Genomic DNA, 12553 nt, shown 5'->3' on the forward strand with positions numbered 1-12553 from the left:
TTCTTAGGAGGCAGTTCTTTCGTTTTCACATTTTTACAAAAGAGAAAGTTTACCTTGCCCTTAAATAGAAGAGACAACTTATTTTACCTTTTTGTAATTCCCTTTTTCAAAAGACTGGGTTTGTTAAAAATGTTGAGTGCTATTACTAGGGGGGTGCGGGGAGAATCTATTAAAATTAAATTTTCATGCAGTTATAAACAGAGCAACTGACTTCTACTGTTTTACAGGCTGATGGCAAGTAGGAGCAATGATTAAGAAGCTATGCCATTGTTTATCCCATTAAAACATATGAAAGCCAGCAGACTGCAGAGAGTGCTGTACTGCAAGGCAATTTCAAAGTATCCCAGCTAGGTTGCAGGTTCCGTCAGAATCTTCACATGCCATCCTCCTGACTCTTAACGCCTTTTTCTGGCATTCCTCATTGAACATTTCTGGCTTTCTCAGAAATGTTGAATCCACATAGGAGTGGCACCAGCAGCCTTGATCTCCTTTCTACTTTCACAAAAATATGGAGGGGATTTTAGTGACTGTTAACACTGTCTTTTCTTCCTTTCTCCCCCCCCCCCCTTCCTTTAGCAGAAACATAACTCTACTTTCGCCGAATTACCTGTCAGTTGCTGGAAGTTTTTACTTATCTGCGGTTGCATTTATTTCTGGAAATATATGTGCAGCTGGCAACGTGTAGGATTCCTAAGAGCATGAGGACTCTTCCTTTTTTGCCACTTTCAGGAGACCTGAAACATGGCTGCAATTTGGTGCAACAGGTCTACTCGGTACATTAAAGAACGTGAAATGATAGCGCACACATTCATGACAGCACTTCTCCACCTTTCCCGAGTCAGCTTCAGCTCTTCTGCAGGCTGAGCTCAAGTTTTGTCCTGATAACTGAGCACACATCCACCCTTCTTTAGAAAATAGGCTGGTGGTGGGGGTGCAGTGGGGGTGCTTAAAAGGCAGCAGGCATAGCTCTCGCCTTTTGCAGCTAAGATGTTGCACTGTATTTCCCCCCCAAGGCATTTGCGAGCTCAATTTGAATTTATTTATTATACTTTGATTCCACCGCTTCTTTAAGGGGCTCAGGCTAATGTACAAAGTTCTCACAATCATCACCACCCGCCCTTTTCCTCATCAATCCTGTGAGGCGAGTTTTGCTGAGAAAGCGATTGGCCCAGGCTCCATAGCTAAATGAGATTTGAACCCTGGTCCTCCCTTCTTCCAGTACATCAAGAAACTCGGTGCGATATACCACATCTGTGAAGATGCGGAAGAAATGGAAATGGCCAATGATTTTAAAAAAGAGTAAGATACTTCACCTACCTTGCCCATAGTTTTCCTTGAATTTTGCACACGCCTTGGACCACAAAGACAATGGGAAACTGGGAGACAATAATCCTGCTAATATACTTTTGTCTTCCTCAGACTACCAGCCATTTGAAAAGCCCAAACTTGAAACATTATTTCAGAGGCTTGGAAAGTAGCCTTATGTGGCTAGTTGGCATCATCGTAAAACCACACATACAGGAGGATTTGTGAGCAAATGTGAAGCCTCTTTCAAGCATGGCAAACGTGGGCAGGAGCTGGGGGTGTGTGTGTGAAAAGTCTCCCCTATTGCTTGTGTTTCAGTGCAAACAATTTAAAGGCTAAGAAAACACATCTGTATCTTTTAAAATGGACACGCAGCTTCAGATAAGACATCTGCTCAAACTGGGGCGGCTCCCAACAGATTGAAAACAGAATAAAACATCAAAGATTTAAAACTTCCCTAAACAGGGCTATATAGTTAATGCTATATCTATTGTTACTAGTTCCTGAAAGCTGAGGAAGGTTGGTGTAATCTGCATATTTGATGGGCATCCACTCAATTCCATCATGCAGGTCATTTTACAAAGATGATGAACAATATTGGGCTCAGGACAGAAGCCTGTGGCACTCCACTTGTCACCTTTTTTGAGGATGACAAGGAACCATTGGTGAGCACACTCTGGGTTTGGTCAGTCAACCAGCTACAAACCCACCTCCCAGTAGCTTCGTTTAAGCTGTGTATGTGTAATGCATTCCTTTGAATGCATTAACAGAGCTTATATGATCAAGAGGTCATAATGTAGGTTACCGTCTTATTTTCTGCATTACAGAATCACCATTTATCAGGGATCAGGGGGTTAACTGGCAAAGGCAGGACCGAATGACTGGTTGGCACAGTGGACCCCGGTTACTTTTTGATGCATTGCACTGAAGCCTGGCAGAACAGTGAAGGGGGTGAATAAAAACAAGTTTAACTCCCACCAGCTCAAAACACCTGTTTTACGCCAAAGTCTGGTGTGCGTGTCTACTCAAAAATAAATCCCATCATATTCAGGAGGGCTTCTTCCCAAGAATTATGTGTTACTGAGAGTTGGTAACTTTCCTTTTAGTGTCGGCAAGCCTAGAGATTGTCAAGCAGTGGAGGAGCGCAAGAGAATTCTTGCCAAATTTGTGGTCTGGGCACTGCCTTAGCAGAGCATTGTAAATTGCATGTGATGAGGAGGACATACTCAGCCAGACACGTTTTCACAATGTGGGTTATCTTTAATGGAACAAACCTCCCCACTGTGGACATGGAAATTTCCACCACTCTTGCTGGTCTGACACTGATGCTCCAATGGAGGTAATGACAAAAAGGGGCTGTGCTGGCTGGGGCAGGAGTAGGAGGCGGGGGTTGGGGAGGGAGGGAGGGCGCAAGCCTTAGTGCATTAATTCTCTCTCCCATTGATATCAATGGGAGGGAAATCTTGTAATGGTAGGAAACAGCTGAAAAAGAATACTGAGATACTGTGAACCAAAACTAGCTCTTGGTGCTTACAGTATAAAAGACCTAGTAAACGTCTCATAAACAGAAATAAACGTAGAAATAGCTTTGTCTGACTTAAGAGCGCAATATACAAGCCTTGGTTCCAGTTCTCAAAGTCTCATTGGTCATCCTTTTCTGAGTCAATTCTCTTGCCATAAAACCATGTTGAAGCATCTTGAACTGCTGCTGTTGACTTTCTTCCAACTTCTTCCAGTGATCCTCACGCTGAGATTTCTGTGGAAGCAACACATAGAATATTCTAGTACTGGTACAAAGGTGTTCAATAAGATAAAAGCATTTTATGGTCTCGTCCACCACAAATGTAGATCAGAGGCAGTCCTATTAGAAGCAGAATCACACTCCCGTTGCCAGCATCAGTACAGCTTTCCTGGATACTGCTTGTGGGGAAGGGATCACTGTTTTTTCCCGGGAGCTCATGGTGGCATACGTGATTCTCCTCCTCCACATTTAATGCCCGCAACAACCCTGTGAGGTAGAGGCAGTGGCTGGTCCAAGGTCACCCAGTGTGCTTCATGGCCAGATAGGGATTTTGAACCCTGGTCTCCCAGGTCCTAGTCCGACATGCTAACTGCTATACCACACTGGCTATATGCTGGGAATAACAAACCTAGTAGAACGGAGAGAACCAGTGGGATATTTATTTCTACATGCAGATTCTACTGGAAAGACAGACAAGGGGAGAGATGTCATATTTCAAAGAGTAAAAAAGCAGGACACCCTGAAAGTTGAGGTTTTTTTCAGGAAGACCCCAAAATTGTTCAGCTTTTTTTCTAGAATAACCCCAAAGTTCTTGAGCTTTTTTTTACGGAAACACCAAAAAAACCCACTGCCTTCCACAGATTCTCCCCCCCCCCCCAGGAATCACTTCTGCCTTTGAGATCCCAGTAATATCCAGGAGATCCCAGATGTATGCCAGGTGGTGGGTGTTGCTTAGAGGACACTGAGGCAAACAAGCTAGAAACCTCCAGAGGCAGACTGCTCCACAGAATTGTAAACTGCAATACCAGGCACCAAAAGGAAATTGGCACAGGTGACATACTATCATCGTATCACCTCCTGACCAAAAATTTGAGATGGAGCATGAAAGTAAGGAGGCATCCCAAGAAGTGTGTGTTGTAGTAACGTGACCACAATTACACCCTCACATAGATTGGGTAAATGCATGTTCTGGTCACAACAAAAAGGTAACATTTCTAAATATACTGTGTTTTCCGCTCTATAAGATGCACCAGACCACAAGACGCACCTAGTTTTTGGAGGAGGAAAACAAGAAAAAAAAAAATTCTGAATCTTAGAAGCCAGAACAGCAAGAGGGATCACTGTGCAGTGAAAGCAGCAATCCCTCTTGCTGTTCTGGCTTCTGGGATAGCTGCGCAGCCTGCATTCGCTCCATAAGACGCACACACATTTCCCCTTACTTTTTAGGAGGGGAAAAGTGAGTCTTCTAGAGCAAAAAATACGGTAAATCGCAGTGCCTTACAAGAGTTGCTTATGGAGCTGATGAGAGGGGAGATGAAGGCCCTGAACTTAATCTTAAGGGGCACCCAAAACCTGGCACAAGAACTAAGAGCTGTGGAACTAACTGGCAAGAATGAACACAGTGCTATCAAATTCAACATAACTGAACAATTGTGAAAATCAAAAATCTCACGGTCCTATTTGACTTCAAAAGAGGAAGCTTCTCAAAAACGAGGAGACTGGGGAAAAGCAAGTTGAAAGGGGAAAGTCAAGAGAGTCAAATCTCCAGAAGGTTTGGTGGTTATTCAAAACTACAATTAAGAGAAGCTTCTGCAGATCAGGAAAGGTACTGGCAAGTCCAAGAGGTTGCTAGCAGAGTTGATGAACAGAGTCACGAAAGCTATCAGAGGCAGGAATGATTCTTTGAGGGGAAAAGATCGCCAAAACAATTCTTTAAACATTGGAAGCAGGAAAGTGGCTGGGGGATAGTTGGATCATTGGATAGCAAGGGAGTTAGAGGTGCGCTTAGGAGGAAAGGGAGACTGCAGAGAAACTGAATTATTTGCTTCTGTCTTCACTGCAGTATACAGCAGACTGCTCAGGAAAAGGGTCTCAAAAACTCAGGCAAATAGTGGTGGCAAGACATGAAGTTCTAAGCTGCAACGACAAATTAAAAGCTAACAAATACCCATACCCAGATGGTAACCACTTGAGCTTTCTAAAGAACTCAAATACGAAACTGCTAACCTTACAGGCCAGTTAGTTTAACATCTGTTCTGGAAAATATTATTAAAGATAAAATTACCAAGCATACAGAAGAGCAAGTATTTCTGAAGAATCATCAGCATGGCTTCCACCAGGTTATGTCCTATTCTAACTAACCTTGAAGAGTTCTCCAGTAAGTCTGTAAGTGAACAGAAAGAGGCGTTTCCGCCGTCTTTCAAATAGCTCCTAACAAATCTTCAAAAGGTTCCTCACCAGACTCTTGAGTAAGCTTAGCAGTCATGGGGCAGGTCATCTTACGGATCAGTAAAGGCAGGAAGCAGAGACAATTCTCACAATGGATGTGAGACCCGCCAATGATGACCTGCACTGGGAATGGTACTTTCTAGCTTGTTCACAAACTATCTGAAGTTAGGGATCAGCAGTAAGGGGAGCAAGTTTGCTGCAGGCACCAAATTGTTCGAGGTGGTAAAAAGTAAAGTGGCAAATAAGAGTTTAGCATAAGCAAATATAAAGTGATATTTTTTTTGGGGGGGGGAGCAGGAATATTAACTTTAAATATACAGTGGTACTTTGGTTCTCAAACTTAATCCGTTCCAGAAGTCCACTCCAAAACCAAAGCATTCCAAAATCAAGGTGCACTTTCCCATAGAAAGTAATGCAAAACAGAATAATCCGTTCCACACTTCTAAAAACAACCCCTAAAACAGCAATTTAACATGAATTTTACTATCTAAACGAGACCATTGTTCCATAAAATGAAAGCAATAAACAATGTACTGCAGTCACACAATCAATCCGTAGCTAAACGGGGTTCCACACAGTCACACAAAAAACAGCCACAAAAACGCAAAATAAATAGCTAGCAAAAACAGACAGGCCTCAGCGTAACACTTAAAACGGAAGTGTGAAACTCAAAATGGACCACGTTCGACTTCCGAAAAAAGTTCGCAAACCGGAACACTTACTTGCGGGTTTGCAGTGTTTGGGTTCCAAGTTGTTTGAGAACCAAGGCGTTTGAGAACCAAGGTACCACTGTACATTAATGGGGTGCGAATTGGTAGTGACTGACCAGACAAGATATTAGGAGCCCGATGAACAGCTCAGTGAACATGATCCAGTGTGTGGCAGCTGTGCAATGCAAATTTCATGATAGGTATCATTAGGAAAGTGGCTGACAGTGAAACTGAAGATTGCAATGTCTTTATACAAACCTATGGTGTCACCACACTTGGAACACTGTGTCCAGTTCCAGCTGCAAAGAACTTATTTCCACGCTATGTTTGGACAGTGAGTTACACAAGAACAAGAAATTTCTTACTTTCTTTGGCCTCCAAGATGTGACTGACCCTTCGTCGTACTTTAGGGATGCAGTCTGCATTTTCTCAGCTTGCATTTTACGCTCCATAGATTTTTCCATAATCTTCTGTTTCAGCTCCAAAACTTGTTGATCTTTCAAAATGCGTTCGCGAAGTGGTGGCTTGGTTTTCTTTTCCTCCAGCCTGCAGTGCAAATAAGAAAAAAGTAAGAACAAATGCTGTTATTTTCCCATTAATCACAGTATCAGATGACCCATTTTTTCTAGCAGGGGAGAAATAAGTGATTTGAACAATGGGAATCCAAAGATTTTACACACATTGTGATTTTTTATACCGCTAATCAACCTACACCTATTAACCAACCAGATAAAATTAGCTCTGTCAAACCTTAATGCGAACTTATTTTAATCAAACTCATAGTTCAGTCATAAAATAACAATTAAGAAACAAGCTCTGAGACCCTTAACACAATTTTAAAATTATTGAACACAATGCGTAGAGAGCAAAAAGGATTAATTTCTAAGTTGCACTCTGTGTTGCTTAATGCAACTTAGGAACATGATATTGGCACATGAATTCTCCCCAAAGGTTAGAATAAAATTTGGGAATCACAACCCTTAAAATCTGTTTCTAGTTTCCTTCGGGGAAACTCCTTGAAATTACTACACAGATGGTATCGCATTACTTTGCAAATGCCCAAAATGTTTTCTTCTCTGTCACCTAATTCTTGGGGAAGCTGCAATAAATTTGGTGCTTATCGTTTCTGGTGACAATGCACATTGGTACAAGATTTCTGGAATTTAATTTTGGCAGAAAGGATAAATATTACTAAATAAACTATTGTCCAAAATTACAGATATGGAATATTTTTCATGATATAAAGGTAGATATATAAAAATGAGAATTGGCCTCATGTATGGTCCTGGCAGCTCACATACTGTATTAATTGCAACTCAATGGGAAACAGCCCCAAATCTTACATTGGACACAGTACCATTCACGATGGAATATAGCTATGATAGAGAAAATTATGCATATTTTGACGACGACTAGAGCCTCCAGACACTTGTTATATTATATGGTTTGTCATTCCTTCATTACATAAACAGCAGAAGCATCCTTTTAAGACAACCATCATCACAAGCATGGCAAATTTGCAACTATACTTGACAATAAAACAGCACTAATATTATTTCTTTATATGAAGACAACTTTTATTTTTGCTTTAATGGCTTGGACATTGCTACTTAACTCGTATGTCACACTCTCCAAAATCCCACTGACCCACTGATCAAAGATGCTTGTTTTTTGGTCCTGAGCTCTCGCAGGAGCCAGGTGATTTGTGAAAGAGTGCAAGACGGAAAAACCCAAGCGTCTTTTGGTCTGGCACTCGTGTGAGCCAGCTGATTCCTGCAAGGCATTCCGGGATACAATCAGAACCCGGAATGGCTTCTGTAATTCCAGGATGTCCCTCTTAATTCAGGACTGCTGAGGGGTGTGATATGTAACCACTTATTCTACATGCCTATTCAATGGTTTTATTTTCATCTTTTAATTGGCACATGTTATAATTGTTCTCTCTGATTTATATACATTATAGAATGAAATTTTAAAAATTACCCAAAACATCCATTTCTGTCCCCTCTGTAAGGACACACCCTGGCTTTTGTGTTTTGTTTTGAAGGCATTTAGTGGTTCTTGTTCTGAAAGGGTGAATGACAGAATAATCTACTCTTGAGACTTGTTTTTGACATTTCCCCCACATGCAAGGTCCTTTACCTCTGAAATGGTGATTCTGGTCATCAAGTGAGAACACAAAGAATTCAGATTTACTATTTAAATGTCAAAACTTACTCATGTTAGCTGCTGGGTCCCTCAACTTGTGAATATTACTAAAAAGCAGTATTAATTAAACTTCTGAAATTCGTCTCAGAATACAGCTATTTCCTATCTATTAACTTGAAGAGCAATTATTTGTTTTGTTTCTGTAAATACATAATCCACAATTATGTATTATAAATGCTACAGTTCTTGAAACCAACCTCAGCGCAGCTGCTCTTCCAAATTGGTCTCTGAACATGGAGATCTGCTCAAGTTTGTCCAAAAGAAGCTGTTCCTTCGCATATTTTTCTTGGATTATCTGATCCCTCTTCTCCTCTTCGGCCTTCTTCTGAGCTTGTTTCAGTAAGGCTAAGCGTTCCTGCAGTTCTACGATGGACATCTCACCAAGAACACCATGGTTAGGAGTCTATAGAGAAGAGAAACCGGCAAATTCTATCTTTTTTTACTATACAAGCGTCCCCCCCAATTATGCATGATCAACTTGCGTGTGACCACGTATGTGTGCAGTACCAGAAAATCAATCAATGAGTCAACCAATTGATTTCAATTCAAACCTAGAAATGGCAGGAGAGAGCTGGAAAGTCCTCGTGGCTTGTGAGAAACCCCTTCCCGGAGCCCAAAAAGGCTTTAAAAATAATGTACAGTGGTGCCTCGCAAGACGAAAAGAATCCGTTCCGTGATTCTCTTCGTCTAGCGGTTTTTTCGTCTTGCGAAACAAACCCATTGACGGATTAGAGGATTAGCACTATTAGCGGCTTTTAGCGGCTTTTAGCAGCTTATCAGCTTATTGGATCAGCTGATAAGCAGCTTAGCGGCTTAGAAAAAGGGGGGGGGACCCCCCAAGGAACTTGCAAGACATTTTCGTCTTGCGAAGCAAGCCCATAGGAGATTCATTTTGCGAAGCACCTCCAAAACGGAAAACCCTTTCGTCTAGCGAGTTTTCCGTCTTGCAAGGCATTCGTCTTGCGGGGCACCACTGTATGGGTTTCAAGATGGCATGTGGAAGCTCTCACTGCTACCACGCTGTTGGGCAGGGAACCTGTAATGCGGCAAGATTGGGCGTGCTGTTCCCTGCCGTTTCTGGTGCTCTGGAGGCAAAGGTTAAGAGTATGGGTTGCTTTTGGTTATGTAGGGTTGGGAACAGCTCTGAATGTTTTGTTGCAAAAGAAAAGAAATTTCTGCTCTGCTCTGCTCTGACAAGGATCCCCACTAACACGCATTTTGCTTATGTGCACAGCGGCCTGGAATGTAACCCCCCTATAAGTGGGGAGTCGCCTGCACATTAAATGACACACAACTCTGACTTCATTAGAAAATTATTTGAGGTTTGAGTTGGAATGGAGAACCATGACTGGGTATAGAAATGGCTAGTTATTGCATTGACCAGAAGTTGCTTTAAGGCTGTCAAGCCCTAGCAACCTATGGCTGGAGACTTCCAAGAAGGCCACTCTCGTTCATCCTAATCTATCTCACAAAGGAGCTGTAAAGTCAGGTGATGGATTGAGATCTTTGGAGGAAGAACAAGATGGGAAAGTAACAAATAAATGCACACATGCACTTTTGTAATCTGTCTAATGAACTCACCTGAGTTAAGTCAACAAATTTTTGCTTCATTAAAGGCAGATACTCTATCGCTCTTATTTGCTGAATCAGTTCATATCTTTTTTTGAATCTCTCTTCTTCTTCTTTCAAACTCTGAAGTAGGATTTCCTGGCTTTCTTCAGCAACTTCCTGAGCTGTAGAATGGTAGGAAAGATGTGCAATCTCCATAGCAGTGCATAAGGTTAAGTAGAGTGGATTAGTAATGTAAGTTGGGATGCTGTCCAATTCTGTCAAGACTGGAATTTGAATTGGATTTGGGGTTCTCAGTAAGCAGAACACATGGTGATCTTTCAGGCAATCATATCAAAATCTACCCTTTTCTCTGGTGTTTAGGAGACTGTGCTTATTGATTCTATCAGTGTAGACTTACAGGGATATATTCCCCTCTACCTTTGCTTATCCAGAGACCTCTAGCTTCTGGAGTTTTCTAATGACACAATTACCGAAATTTGCAAAAAGTATTTGGGCTGGCCCCGTGAGACCTTTAGGTGTTATGGAAATCTCTGGACCCAACAAGGCTCCCGAACCCATTTTGAGGCCCCTACCTCCAATTTTCAAGCAAAATATGGCTGGACAATTCATGGGATTCTAGCTTTCAAAAATCCCTCAGTAGCTCACTAGCTTGAAGCCTCAATTATTCATTGTCTCAAAGTTAGTGCTGTATTATATCCTGTAAACTCTGAAAGTGACATAGGAGTTGCATGTTTGCACAGGGAATGGCCCATTGACTCGCTTACCATGAATGAGCCTTCTGAGCTCACACAGCAAAGCTCCCACATGATGAGTTATTTGTCTCGATTCACCTGAGCAGTGGCCATGTGATTTTGCAGATTAATTTAGCATCCTTCTTCCACCTTCCCTCCAGTTGTGGTCTAAACCACTGAGCCTCTTGGGCTTGCCATTCGGAAGGTTGGCAGTTCGAATCCCCGCGACGGGGTGAGCTCCCGTTGCTCTGTCCCAGCTCCTGCCAACCTAGCAGTTCTAAAGCACACCAGTGCGAGTAGATAAATATGCACCGCTGCGGCAGGAAGGTAAACAGCGTTTCCATTTGCTCTGGTTTCTGTCATGGTGTCCTGTTGCGCCAGAAGCGGTTTAGTCCTGCTGGCCACATGACCCGGAAAGCTGTCTGTGGACAAACGCCAGCTCCCTTGGCTTGAAAGTGAGATGAGTGCTGCAAACCCATAGTCGCCTTTGACTGGACTTAATCGTCCAGGGGTCCTTTACCTTTACCCAGTTTTTTGTATGTGACAAAGCTCTGACTAAGTCGGATTCAGAAGAAGGATGACAGAGAAAGAAAGAAAAATCCACAGAACAGACCAACCCCTACAGTGGCTTCCTCCCCTTCAACCCATGAGACTCAGGCATATGTCTTCACCCCGGTGTGGCTCCCCTTTATCACATATGCAGCACAACAAAGCAATGACATATCCCCGACAACAGCATACAAACCGATATGGCTAATCTGACCCAACTTCCCATCCTGCATACAAACAAACCCCACAGCAACCACCTGAACTCAACCAACCAAGCTCTGCATCCTCTAATCTCTTGCACTGCCAACAAAAAGAAATATACAGTGGTGCCCCGCAAGACGAATGCCTCGCAAGACGGAAAACTCGCTAGACGAAAGAGTTTTCCGTTTTGGAGGTGCTTCGCAAAACGAATCTCCTATGGGCTTGCTTCGCAAGACAAAAACGTCTTGCAAGTTCCTGCGGGGTTTTCCCCCTCCCCCCCTTTTTCTAAGTCGCTAAGCCGCTTATCAGCTGATCCGATAAGCCGCTAAAAGTCGCTAATAGCACTAATCCGCTAAGCCGCTAATAGGATTGCTTCACAATACGAAAAAACCGCTAGACGAAGAGAATCACAGAACGGATTCTTTTCGTCTTGCGAGGCACCACTGTATAAACAAAGGACCTTCTCGAGTGACGCGGACACAAAACCACTGCACAAACGCTATGCAATAGAACAAAATAGCACACCCCCCCATCTCTCTCCTATCTTTTCCCCCAACCGTGTAATGTCTATGACAAGTGTCTCCTACCGCTTGTAAACTGTGAAAACGACTCTATGCATTGAAAGTGGGTGTGCTTTTTTATTACACAAGAAAATCTTCAATAAAACTATTTTTAAGGGGGAAAACTCATGAGACCGAGGCATTAATAAATAATAATAATAATAATAATAATAATAATAATAATAATAATAATAATAATTTTTATTTATACCCCGCCCTCCCCAGCCAAGGCCGGGCTCAGGGTGGCTAACAAGCAATAATAAAAACAAGTTGAATGAATACAACTTAAAAACAAGATTAAAAAACAGTAAAATATTGAAACATTAAAATGCAGCCTCATCACAGGAGGAGAAAGGAAAAAGGGAAAAGAAAGAGGGGGAGGGAATCAAATTTGCTGCAAGCCAAAGGCCAGGGGGAACAACTCTGTCTTACAGGCCCTGCAGAAAGAAATCAGATCCTGCAGGGCCCTAGTCTCAAGAGGCAGAGCGTTCCACCAGGCCGGGGCCAGTGTTGAAAAGGCCCTGGCTCTGGTTGAAGCTAATCTAACTTCCTTAGGGCCCGGGACCACTAGGGTGTTGCTATTTATGGACCTAGAGGCCAGTGGCGTAGCGTGGGTTGTCAGCACCCGGGGCAAGGCAAGTAATTTGCGCCCCCTAACCCGTGGATTTGCGCCCCCTAACCCGTGGATTTGCGCCCCCTAACCCTAACCCCCAGATGTTGCGCCCGGTGCGGCCGGCACCCCCTGCA

General features: G+C 42.8%; 1 protein-coding gene across 1 annotated transcript in view; it reads right to left on the reverse strand.

The window, feature by feature from the left end:
* Window positions 1–2544: 2544 nt before the first annotated feature.
* Window positions 2545–12553, reverse strand: part of CFAP99 (cilia and flagella associated protein 99) — a 38819-nt gene continuing 28810 nt past the window's right edge. Inside the window, exons 13-16 of the mRNA XM_081191958.1 lie at window positions 9775–9926; window positions 8391–8596; window positions 6351–6531; window positions 2545–3061 (exon numbers count right to left, since the gene is read on the reverse strand). Of these exons, the coding sequence (XP_081048084.1) occupies window positions 2903–3061; window positions 6351–6531; window positions 8391–8596; window positions 9775–9926 (698 nt within the window). The 3' untranslated portion in view covers window positions 2545–2902. The remainder of the gene's footprint in view (window positions 3062–6350; window positions 6532–8390; window positions 8597–9774; window positions 9927–12553) is intronic.

The sequence above is a fragment of the Podarcis bocagei genome (genome assembly GCF_964188305.1).
Source record: "Podarcis bocagei genome assembly, chromosome: 4".
Taxonomy (NCBI): domain Eukaryota; kingdom Metazoa; phylum Chordata; class Lepidosauria; order Squamata; family Lacertidae; genus Podarcis; species Podarcis bocagei.